At 38.0% G+C, this 12,873-nt stretch overlaps 1 protein-coding gene across 8 annotated transcripts in view; it reads left to right on the plus strand.

Annotated features, from left to right (window-relative positions):
• INPP4B (inositol polyphosphate-4-phosphatase type II B) overlaps positions 1-12,873 on the plus strand; it is a 319,336-nt gene that overhangs the window by 172,157 nt on the left and 134,306 nt on the right. For 7 of the 8 annotated variants that reach the window (XM_041411957.1, XM_041411958.1, XM_041411961.1 and 4 more), the window contains 2 exons: positions 7,295-7,345; positions 10,660-10,739. In XM_041411957.1, coding sequence (XP_041267891.1) covers positions 7,295-7,345; positions 10,660-10,739 — 131 coding nt within the window. The remainder of the gene's footprint in view (positions 1-7,294; positions 7,346-10,659; positions 10,740-12,873) is intronic. The other variant, XM_041411963.1, reaches the window with a different exon arrangement.

Below are 12,873 nucleotides of genomic sequence, written 5' to 3' on the forward strand. Positions count from 1 at the left end.
TTACTGGGAGCTGTTCAGGAGGGGAATGATGATGAGCTCATCATGCAACACAAGAAGGCTTAACTGGGTGCAGCAGTGCACAGCTTTTTCCCCTCCTGAAAAAGCAATGTTCTACAGCAACTGCTACTGGCAGAATATCTGTACCCCAAGTTTCAATAAAGAGCAAATTAATTGTGAGCAACAGAACATCTATTTTTCATGATGCTAAGACTCAAGTGTTAATTATCTCTAATTTATGGAGGCCATTTCTCTTTGTCACTTTTAATCTGTTGCATAACCTTACACGACAGAGCTTTCTCTGTAGAAAAAAAAGCTGTTTCAAATTGATTAAAAAATTGAATTCAGTGCTCATGCTGTGTGCTATGTCAAGAAGGTAAATAAACCCTTTCTTCCTTCCATTTTTTTGTTGCGTACACTAAAAACGTATTAAAGATTATTTAGATTTATGTGGCTAGACTTGACAGCTTTTTCTTACTTCCTATAAGTACAAGAGATATATGAATCTTAGGACTTTGCCTTCACCGGCTATTTATTTACTATGTGAAAGTAAATAACTGTGGAATAGAATAGACCTAAATATGGGGAGGTGGTTACAAGTGTGTTCCAAAGAGGTGTTTTTCAGCTCTATGATTTTCAGGATTTTTTGCAATGTACTGAGGAACAAGCTGTGTGTATGATCTTAATGCTTCGTGAGGGAAAGGCCAATAACAGAAGCTGCCTTTTTTCCTCTTTGCACATCTTAGTTGTGTTTGGTTATCTGCAGACCAAGTTCCAGCAGCTGATGCTCCGATTCATGTGAGCTGGGCCCTGTTGTCCCCACTATGTAAAATGTGCTTGGAATCTGAGCTACACTGGGCGCTTGTATGGATAGGGCTGGTGTCATTTTGCATTGAGGCACAGTGCAAAGTGGTGCAGCTCTACCATGGCTGGCAATTATGCTGAATTAATAAGCTTTGCTGGATCAGATCTGACTCCGTGCTGCATGCCCCAAAGCACTCACAATGTATAGATATTTTCTGTCACTTTAAGTTCCAGCTTCCATGTGGATGCTGCAGAGTTGGTATGTTTTTTTGTGGTGTGCTCAGTATGGAGAGAGTTCCTAGTAATCTGTTCTCTTTGAACTGTGAGGTTTTCATTCTGATCAAATGCCCAAGCTGTAAAAATAGACAAACAAAACTGTATTTCTAATCAAACACTCAAGATTTTATGGTTTTCTGCTCATTATTCATACACCAAGTTACATACCTACATAAGCTGTTAAATTTTGTTAACTTCAGTCTTTGCTTGGGGGATCGTGCGATTCTTCTCTTGTGCCATGTGTTCTCTAGAAAGCACACAAAGATGCAGCCTACATAGAGAAAGATACTGAGCTGTCTGAAAGAAAAGTAACTTATGAAGATTCTTAGAGACTGAGAAGTATGTATTTTATATTATCCTCAATTACATCTTGAGGATGTGCCTGGAGGTAGCACACAGTGTCAGTGCTGCACAAATTAATGGTCTTGATTGCATGCTCTGCAAAAGAGTCACATTCAAACACTGCCTATGGATAGGATGCTGATAGTCCTGTCTTTCTGTTTGACCTTTTCGGATAAGTAAACAGAGAAACTGTCAGTTGCTATACAGCAAGTAATAGGGGTATACATATTTTCCCTACTACCTGTAGAAGGGAATATATATATATATATATATATATATATATATATATATTCTGTAAGTTTAAATTTAATTAATATATAATACAAATAATATTATAAAACATTGCCGTAATTTGATATAGCTTATATTCCCTTTATTAGTTGTCATCTTTAATTCAGTTTTAACATTTATTAGTTTCTCTGCCTATTGGCTTTTCTACTGGAGCTGTAAATCCTGCAATACCATGTCCATGTCCATTGGGAAAAGATCTTCTCTTTTGTTTTATATGGACTGTTGGAAATAATTGTGCGCTGAAGGTTGGGAAATTACTGCATTGGTATTGTCCTCCATTCAGTAAGCCCCTATCCAACAAAGTACTGATGGAAGTATTTTACTTTGCTGACTACAACATGTTGATTGAAATGATGCCTCAGATTTTAGCTTTTATATTTTTCAGATTCTGTACTTCTTCTAGTGTGTAGTTCTGAGCTTCATATTAGGGGATAGTAAGCTCTCTTCACAGAGTAGGTAGACAAAAGAGTTCCTTCTCTAGCTGGGAACCAAGGACAACCAATTCAAATTTCAGGCCCAAGAGCATAAACAATGGCAGAATGAAGAGAGGAAAACAAGAAAGATGGGACTTCATAACCTAAAGCTATAGTTGGACAATCAACTCCAATATGCTAATGGACCAGAATTTACAAAAGTGAGAGACCCTGTGACCAGTTGTCCATTTTGTGACCATTTTATGTTCATCTTGGGTGTAGCCCAGGCTGAGATCTTGTACTGCCCAAGGTGTATCCATTGAGGCCTTTTAATAAATACCTACTTTATTCTTTAACTCCATCTAGCCTCTGTTCTAGGTCAGACTTCACAATGCTTCAGTTCTGGTGACAGCAAAGGGACAGAAGGCATCTGGAAAACCCCCTGGACCAGAGCTAGAGGAACACCCAGCTCCTGCCCCACCACTCTTGCCTCAGAACTATTTAGCAAATTGTTAATCTCTATGATGAAAATAAATAGCTGGTAAATGTAAAATATCTTCATTCAAAAAATAATTTGCTGCATGTACTGGAGTGGCTTCTGCCCTATAAAAGCTGATTCATGTTGTTGCAGAACCCCATAACAATTTCGGCATTTTCAGCTCACCCAGCACAAATACATGAAGCTGCCATTTCTTTGACTGAAAAATTCCAAGAAATAGTAACTCCTGGACTCTAATGGGTAGTGGTGCCAGCTAGCAGGCAGGGAGTGGTGGTGAGGATGGGGCTGACCGCCTATAGCAGCTGTCTGTGAACTATATGGTTGTGTTAGGAGAGTTTAGTGTTCTTTTCCCTGTGGGAGCAGAAAGGTGCAGATGGTCACCCTCCCAGAGCACCTCCAGGTTACTGCGTGTGCACATTGTGTTCCCATACAACTTCAGTTTTACTGAAGTTGGGAATGCTTTCCTGGAAGGTGCTTTATTGAAGGAGTGCAAGTAAATTTTTCAGTGACTGCTTTCAGTAGTCTCTTTTATCTTGCCTTGCCTAGCCTTGCCTGATGTTGTAGTTAGTTTTTGTGAGATGCCAGGAGTGTATACCAATGATGACAAAAGAGTGCATTTGACCAGCCAACAGCAGTGAGTACTGGGAAGTCACTGGAAGCCTCTGTTGATTTGATGGAATAAATCCACTGTAACCAAGGGAAGGATCTAGCATTATTTGTTTGTGAAACTTGAGTGCATTCTGAACATGGCCTTTGATTGTCAACTGAAAGGCTTTAATTAAGGCAGGCAGAAAAGATGATTGGGTAATGATAGTGAATGACTCTTCTGTACTTTGACAGTGTGTGAGAATGTTGCTCAGAGTGCTGCAAATGACTGAAAGAAATGTTCCTTTTAATCACACAAAACTGTCTTCTACTAAAGGACAGTTCATTAAAGCTGAATTTAGCATCTATGCTTAGAGAAATTTAACAGATGTGTCTGTGACAAATGCATAATTCATTGCATATTGTTTTGTATGAGACATAAAGAAAAGTAAGCATATTGTGAGTGCCCACTGTTGTCCACTGGTGTTCCTCCTGGTTCAACAAGCTGTGGTGTGTAGCGGCGAGGCGAGGTGGTCAGTGCTGCTACCTTCCCCGCAAGCGTCCTCAGAGGGAGAACATTTGGGCAGGCACATGACATTCATACACTCAAGCACACCACAGCTAGCAGGCAGGCGAGACATAGGAGAATCTTCAGTATGGGGTTCCAGTGAGGGTTTATTAGAGTCTGGCACTGAAGGGGCCCAGGGACAGAAGTCCAGGGACAGAGGAAGGTCCAGGGTAAAAATATGCAAAGGAGAGGGTGGAGCAAAGCATCACGGCCAATCAGCTGAGGACATAGGTGCAGTACAAAGGGCTACATTAGCCAATAGGCAGTGTCAGGGTGGAGAGGCAGGGCTACATTAACCAATAGGGAAACAGGGAGTAGGGATTATTCTAGAACAAGATCATATAGGGTTAAAAGGGGTAGGGATGGCCAATGTGGAATACAGAGCTGGGGTGAATTGGCGTAGTGCTGCAGAGCACCATGGGGCAAGCCTTCTGTCTCGCCCCAAACTATGGGAGATGCCCACAGCCTATGGTGCATGCCTCCAAGGCATTGCCACTGCCCTTTTCCCAGTAGGTTCATGGGCCTCCACAGTGTATAAAAAGGTAACTGTATTAGTCTACAAACAAAATTACAGGAATGGATAAATGTCACAAACTTTTTTGCATTTAGCCTAGGTCACAAGCTGTCTTTCTTGCATGCCTTTGTGATCTCTTCTTGTCTGGGGAGGTAAAGCAGTAGTGTGTGCTATTCCAGGGAAGGATGGTCTTATCCTAGTTGTAAATGAACTCCCCGCTCAGAGGTTTGCATTTTGCACAGGAAAACCTAGAGCAAATAATGAGAAAACTGAAATTCTAACAGAGTAGAGGATGTTAGGGATTAAAATCTGACTTTCCGTTTGCATTTATATTTTGTAGTTGTTCTAGATGGGGCTGGTGAGTAAAAGTTGATTTATGACAAGGTTTTAAAAAGTGTGGCAGTTTGTTTAATCAGGAAATGCACTGGGAGGATATTTGACCTTTCAAATCCTCTGTATTTATCTCCATTTTTTCTCTTCCATTTTATGGATTGGGACTAGAACTGACTTGTTTCTTATGCTTTATAATTTTTTATGAGCTGAGTTTATGTTTATAATGAGGCCTGTGTGAACATCCCATAGTGATACCCCAATAATTTCAGCATTCAGAGAGTTTTTCAGGAGCTCAACCAACAGACTGTACCACCCATGTATGTATTTACATACACATATTTGGCTTCTCTTTTAATAAATATCAAATAGTAAAACAGTTTCTAAAATCACATATATATTTGTGCACACTTGGATCAAGATATTAGATTTAATTTCAAACAAAATATATTTTGGGGAGAAGAGAGGTACAGTCTAATGTCAGTCCCACCAAAGACAGAGTTAGATTTGGCTGTCCAGCTACTGGTTATAAAGGGGTTAAAACCAAATGAAAACAAAAAAACATAGCTGAACCAAAAAATATTGCAAAATGCAACAGAATTTTTTTCTGTATTTTAAATCCATTTGAAATTCAGGAATATGCTTTTATTAAATGGAAGACTGTAGGTTAGTCAGGTCTTGACATCCCTTTCCACGTTTGTGTTGGGTCAGAAAAGCTGAAATATGTTCTCCTGAATTGATATTTTATCCAGCAAAAGAAGGAATTAATATTCTATGGTTCTAAATGAATGTTGAATTCCCTTGATTTCAGTATTTGTAAGAGACATTTAACTTTCTCTAGCTGTGGAGTACAACTTAGTATCAAATAAAAACACATACACTTTTAAAAATATTTGCTGAACTGCTGTTGGGTTAGAAATACATAAGTAAATTATGAAGAATAATGTTAATTCTCACATTATTAGTTTATTTTTCTTGAATAAATAGCCATAATAATAATTAGAAAATATAAATACCTCACTTCTTGTTGGGCCAGATGTCACTTCTTTGAGGCTGGCACATAGAACAGCTTTTTAGCATCTTAAAATGACACAGCATTTTTGGCCTGATGCTGATACTCCATCTTTCTTTTAAGAAACAGATTGCTCTAAGTTATTTCCTCAGCTTCAAAAGGGAAAGATGGGTATCACCAACAAACAAATGTCAGTAATTTCATTTTCATTCATGGCTTGAAGCATTTAAAGATTAATTTTAGATATAAACATTGTTGTTGAACATTTTGTACTAGTTTTCTGTAGATGGCCAAATGTTTTGGAGTTGCTAATGTATATAGTGTGGAAAACCTAAATGTAAAATTGCATCCATATGAGGACTCCCACAGAGTTGTAAAGTATGCTGTCCCTTACTAAATTAATTATAGCATTTTTTATTATCTTCAGGCTTTTGTGGAAAAAACAATGTTCTCACTGTAGGAAATCAAGGGATAAAAGCTGACTGAGAAAAGCTGTGGTTCTGCTTTGTCAAGTCTTTGTGGTAGCCTTTATATTGGTGCTTTATAACAACATGTATTTAGAATAACAAACAGACAATTAAATTATCTTTGCATTAAAGGAGTGTTTATTTTTGTGTACTAAGCTGCAGCTAGAATAGAAGAATTGAGGGTCATATTTGAGGGCATGGAAAAAAAATTAGTCTTTTGCAAAATGAGTTTGAGTTTTACATGGAAATCAGGCTAAAGGTTTGTTCTTGGAGAATTAATATCTGTTATTTAGGCTAGGTAATCAAACAGATGTGCATGCTCAGTGTATTCTCTCTTGTGCGTTGCCTTTAACAGCAAGTTATTCCAAAGGGCTGGTTTTGGCCCAGGCAGGCCATCAGGGATGTCACAGAGATTTTCTTATACATTTTCTATCTAATTTTTGCTGTTTAATCAATTGTCTGTTCTCAACCACCACTCAACAGTAAAATTATAAAGACACTGGAGACACACCCACACACCTGTACTATATTTTGGGAAATACTGAAAAGGAAGTCAGATTATCCCATACTGGCTCTTGTGAAGTGAAAGCAGTTGAGTACAGTGGTAGCTCCACCTTGCAGAAAATACAGGGACAACAGGAGTTCCTGTGTAGGGGAGTATATAGAGGCTTTCCTTCTCTGAATGCCTACAAACATTTCTCACCTCAGAGATGCTTAGCAAGTGTCTGAAGGAGGTAGGGTCATACACTGAGACTGGGGATCAGGATTTCTACTGCAGATCAGTTGGCAAAGACAAGTACTTACTTGGAGAAAATCCTTTTCAAGGTACTATGCTCTTTCACTTGAAGCTGAAAATTCTGTTTCCAGATAACACCTCTAGATGAAGTATTCTGTCACTCAAGTTACAGCAAAAAAAATCTTTTAGGAAAAGAACAACTAAACACAGGTTTTCTCCCTTTAGAGACTCAGGAAAGTTCAGAATGATAAAAAGGGCAGTGGTAAGAGACTTTCTTTGCAGCAACCAGCAAATATAGTTATTATAAATTATATATACCTATGTAGCTCCATTTAAATATATCTCCAAAATGTCAAAAATATGAGGAAAGAAAGGCATGAGTACTAATTTCATTCTAATTGGAAAGCAACAACAAAAAGTATAATCATTTCTTGCCTTTTTTTCCCCTCCCTTCTTTCAGGTCCGCACCAGTGTCCTACCTGATTACAAGGAACCAAGAGCAGATGTTGGGGTAAGCAATTATTTTCAGTAATTGATTTTTTTTTTAATCTCATTGGCAGGCAAAAACAGTCAGTGCTCAACAAGAGCTGGCAAGCTTTTTTAATAGCAAAAATTTTTGGTTAAATGAATAAAATAATCAAGACAGGAGTGGTAGTCTCATGGTAGTCTCATTGATGTAATCCCATTCAAATCTCTGAAAATCTTTTTCAACTGAAGCTATCCTGAGACAAGCACAATCATGTAAACTCCTTGTAATGTCATATAAGCAATCTGGATGAGACTGAGAGTCTGGAATGGCATTGCCTCAAGAAGACTAGGCTACTGCTTTCTGGTCATTGTGTGCAGGGTATCAAACATTCTGCAGCAGGAGTTGCCTTTGGTTTGTGTTGTCAGAAGTGAAGCTGGCAACATATAGAGGACTCATTTTTATGTGTAGATCTACAGAATGTTTGACAAGGTATTGGGAAGCAATTTTCTGAGAGGGCAAAAACCTCCAAGATAATAAAACTTCCCACCTGGTCCTGCTAGAGCTGGATATAAGAACAAAGACCACCTGGTGCAGGTGTCTGTCTGCAAACATGTAAAATACCTGGAGGTTTAAATTTTTAGCCTAAGGCGTTGACTTTTCTGCCTTACTAGGGCTTCCTTGGCATAGTTTTCAATACTTCAGCTAGTGTTTGAAAAATCTGTAGCTTGTCAGCAAGTTCAATCTTAGTGAAATAATCAATGTGTTTTAGCATTCCATAAAGCTATTATAGAGACTTTTCTCTTTGGCTAGCTGAGATTATTCATCAAACTACTCAAGGCATATATCTTAAGATTTATTGTTGTGTCTAGAACCCTAGCAAAATTCCAAAGGAATGTTACTGTGCAATTATCATTACAGCAGTAATTTTGTTTGAAGCCTACTTTTCAAGCCTTTCCAAGTTATGTGGGCAATGTTAAATTGGTTTGTAGACTGCCAGTTTAGGCCCCAGGGTGGACTACTGGTATCTAAATCAGCATGGAAAAAGTATTCGCCAGTTTGATATTAGACGCCTTGAACATTAGCATAACTCTCTTAATTTGGGTCATGGGATAATTTAAAATTTTATTTGATTTTGCACATAGCTCTGTGTTGTCAAGCAAAGAATTTCTTATTTTCTAAATAAGCATAAAAATATGAATCAGAGAACTGTTCTACTGAAAAGTAGAACATTTTAAGCCAATAAAATCATTCACCTTTAATTTCATGATGCTGGCCAAGTAGATCTGATGCTCAGACACGTTTAGTGGGTAAAATCCACTCCCTTTGACTTTATGGGAGAGCAGTGTAGCTGTCTCTTGGCCCTGATCACTTGAGGATTCTGACTTAGCATTCTTAAATATATTTATGGTTCTATTTTGCAGCAGAAAGAAGCCCCAAGTGACCAAACCTTATATCAGTTTCATTCCAAATATCTCCCTTCCCCTTTCCAAATGGTCAGCTTTTGAACACAAGCACTCAAATGTCATGAAATGCCAGAATAAAGGCTGCCATAGAGGCACAGTGCTGTGGAATGTTTTCTTACAGTATGAAGAAGGATATGCTCTTGGAAAAAGATAAATAATCTGGGCTAAATGTGTGACCAGAGTGTTTCAGTGCAGAAACACTCTCATGTTGACTCATCTAAAGGAAGACAGAACCATCTGAGTGTTCACTCCAGCAAGGCTGTGCATCACCATGTGTTGCACCTGGATGTCTTTTTTGTCAAAGTACTTTTCATTTTGGCACTGAAAAGTAATTGTGATCTTTGCTTGTGTGGCTGTATTAATTTTCTTCCTTTCTTCCTGTTCATCACTTTCCAGATCCACTGTTTTTCCAGCCTTCCCTAGATTCTCAACTTGTATGCTTTTTCTTTTGCTGCTTACATGCTGCTTAGGAAATCCAAACCTGTGCCATTGATGGGAACAACCATACCTCATGACTCAGTTTACCAAACTGCAGACCAGCAGTTTACAGTTTACTAACTGCGGTGTTGGTGCTTGCCTAATTTCAGAATTTGTTTTGAACTGTATATTCTGTATGGAAGAAAACTTATTTTAGTGTAGAGCTTTATTGTTTGCATTCAAACAATCAACATCCTTCCAGCTTTCCTGAAAGAAAACAGGCTGAAGGTTTTTTTTTTCACCAGAGGAAGTTACTCTTCTCAGCAGTGAGAAATTCTTTTCTGTTTTCCCTGAAGGGAACATTGCTCTCTGTAGGCAGCCTCTGTTGACTCATAGCAACTTGATTCTTCTTTAATTTGTATATCCAAGAATGTATATAATTTAGCCTGGAATTCTAATTTGCCATTCCAACAGTAAACTTAGTGTTATGTAACAAAACCCAAACTTTGTGTCCTTTTTATTGTTTTATTGCCAAAAACTAAACATAATATCATGATTTTCTTACAGTTTCTTTAGAGCAAGTGATATTGTGGTGTATATTTGAAGGGTAAGTTGATAGAAGATGGCTGTAGGTGGTTAGTTTCTTGCCCATTGTTCCCAAGGCAAGAATACTACTGCTGGTCAAGTGGACAGAATGAGATTTCATCAATGTGGAGCAGGATATGAGCAGAGGTTAAAAAATAGCCAAAGTGCAAAAGAAGATTTAACCCTTTTTCTTCTTTGAACTTTTTTTTTATGTGTGAAGAGTGATTTTTATAGAAGAAAAAGATATAGTGGTGTAGCTAAATTTAACTTTAGGCATTCTCATTGCATTATCACATTTCTCTGCAGTTCTAATGCAGTGAATAGGTTCACCTCACAATGGAAATAGAGGAAAACTGTACTAAAAACATTGCCAAGAACTAGATAAATATAACATTTCTATTAATAAACTTGTGCTGAACTCAAGTTAAGAATATCTTCCTAGCATATACATTCATATTTGGAATACTCAGATGGTAATGCCAATGGATTGAGAAAAAACCATAACAAGAACAACTTTGGTAAAACACTGAAAACTTAACACTTCTTGTAATCCAGAAATTGGAAAAATAGGAAGAAATAGATGCAAAATGCAAATACTTGTACTGAATGAAAATTTTCCGGTGGCTGTACATCTTACAACCTGTTATTTTGTCAGGTTGTTAGACTGTTCTTAATGGAAAAGAGAAAGGTTCCTGCCCATAAAACCAAAGTTTTTAACAGTTTACTGATAATTTTGCTGCACAAAAAAAAATTCTGGTGGATAAAGTATCAAACTGTTATGTTGAAATGCAATCTTTTTCTGGGTACTGAAGAAAGATTTTCAAGTGTGAGACCAAAATAAGTAAAAAAATGAATTATTATGTTATCTTTTCTTTCTGCTTTGATTTGTAGCAAAGCTTCCTGGGCTGTGCAACTTTTAGAGTAGGAGATCTGGTAAAGTCAAAGGAGCATCAGTTGACCCTTACCCTCAGGTATGTTTTCCCTCTTGTTGTAAATCATGGTTTTTCTAATTACTGACCTTTGGCATTTCTCATCCAAAGAATGGCAACAAAGATAGGGAAGGGTCTGCAGCTCTAGTCAGGTGAGGAATGGCTGAGGGAGCTGGCAGTGTTTATCCTGGAGAAAAGGAGGCTCAGTGGAGACCCTGTCACCCTCTACAATTAACTGAAAGGAAGTGTTGTGAGATGGGGGTTGGTCTCTTCTCCCAAGAGGTAGCAAGTAAGAGGACAAGAGAAAATGGCCCCAAGTTGCACCAGGTGAGGTTTAGATTGGATATGAGGAAAAAAATTCTTCACATGAGGGGTTATCAAGCACTGGAACAGGCTGCCCAGGGAAGTAGGGGGGTCACCATCCCTGGAGCTATTTATAAGACATGTGGAAGTGGCCCTTAGGAACATGGTCTAATGTTGGGCTTGGCAGTGCTGGACTCAATTCTCCCAAAGTTCTTTTCCAACCTATACAATTCTATGATTGCTGCTTGACTGTGTTTTAAACTCCATGTTCCATCAGGTATATTAGATGACAACTTGAAATGCTTCTAATTCTGCCATGTACAAATTCAAAATTAAACACCAAAATGAAATATCAACCCTATAACCTGGAGCTTCCCAGGTGCCAGATTAGAAAAGGTAATTTTATACTATGATAACCTATGGAAGAATTGCAGGGAACTTGGCATAGGGAATATACATTCAAAGTTTTCTTTAGAAAAGGGGCATAAGATTCTCAGTTTTGTTTGGTATGTATGGTTTAAAGAATTAGCAGTGTACAGCTTTTTTGGAGCCATGTTTAAAGATGGTGGGCCTAAATTTTGAAGGTGTCTCCCATGTGAAAATGCTTGTGGTCTCCTAAACTCACTGTTATATGCAGCCATACTGAAATTTTAGGGGGTGTGATGTACAACTCTAATCAGTGACAGGGTATGGAGCTGCAGAAGGGTCAGAGACAATGTTCAAAACTTAGGGCTGGGCTGAGCAGATACATCTGTGCACTGAAGGAAAAAAAAAATCATTTATCACCCCTGATACTGTTTTGCATGGCTTGAGATAAATGAAGATAATAATCAAAACCTTTGAAGGTTAAGGGCAACGTTTTAGACAGTGATTTTCAGAATAAATTCATTGGACTTTATATAGTGCAGGGATTTGTTGAGCTGATTTTTGCAACGACAGTGGAGGCTTATTTGGGATAACCTGCAAGGTACAGTTAAACTTCACAGAGCTACTGCTCAAACTCCATGTGTCTGCAAAGGCAACATTCTGGGAGGAAAGAAGCTGTGACTGGGAGAACTGAGACACCAGCACGTGTTGTACCTGCGATCTTGTACATAGGTGCTGTGGGAAAGTTGTATTACGTTTGTTACCCTGAGCCCAGGAAGACAGCCTTAATTTGGTTTAAGGAGCAAAGTATGACCCATTCAGAGATTTTTTAGGAATGGAAAACTCCTGAAATATTTTGGCTCCTGCTTTCCTATTTCAACAAGAGTAGTTCTATATGAGTGTGTAGTTTGCAGGGCAAAGTTAACAAAATACTTTGATTTTAATTTCTCCCAAACAGAAAATGCCACGCCTGACAAGAAGATAACTTTGTCTAACAAAAAAATCCGATTTGATAGCATGTGAACTGACTGTTCCCTATGGGAATCGATGGCTAGGTAAATGAATTCCAGCTTAGTGATTGTAAGAATCTATTCTTACAGGAATTCAAGTTGTCTTAGCTCTTTGGGATAAATTTTGCTTCCCTAAGTGACATATTGAAAATTTGATCTGAAAGATTGCCTCCAACAGGTGGCACAGTGATTGACAGAATGACAAGCTTCAGTTTCAGAGTAAGTATTTTGTATCTCAGCCGTCCACTTTATAATCAAAAAGTTAAGATGGAAAATTCATAAGAAATAGATGAAAAATTTGGTTTTAATTAATATTTTTAGTCTTCTTTTGTCCTTTTTGTTCAGCTAACACTAAAAGACAAATATACCAATTACATTAATTTGCAGACACATTAAATGGTAGGGTTTAGTCAGTTGGATATTTTTTAAGAAAAACATCCTAACCTTTGAAAAGTGGGATTGCTTTCTAATTATGATTATTCAGCAGCAGAAAGTCA

This window comes from Onychostruthus taczanowskii, unplaced genomic scaffold, assembly GCF_017590055.1.
Source record: "Onychostruthus taczanowskii isolate IOZ18803 unplaced genomic scaffold, ASM1759005v1 scaffold38, whole genome shotgun sequence".
NCBI lineage: Eukaryota > Metazoa > Chordata > Aves > Passeriformes > Passeridae > Onychostruthus > Onychostruthus taczanowskii.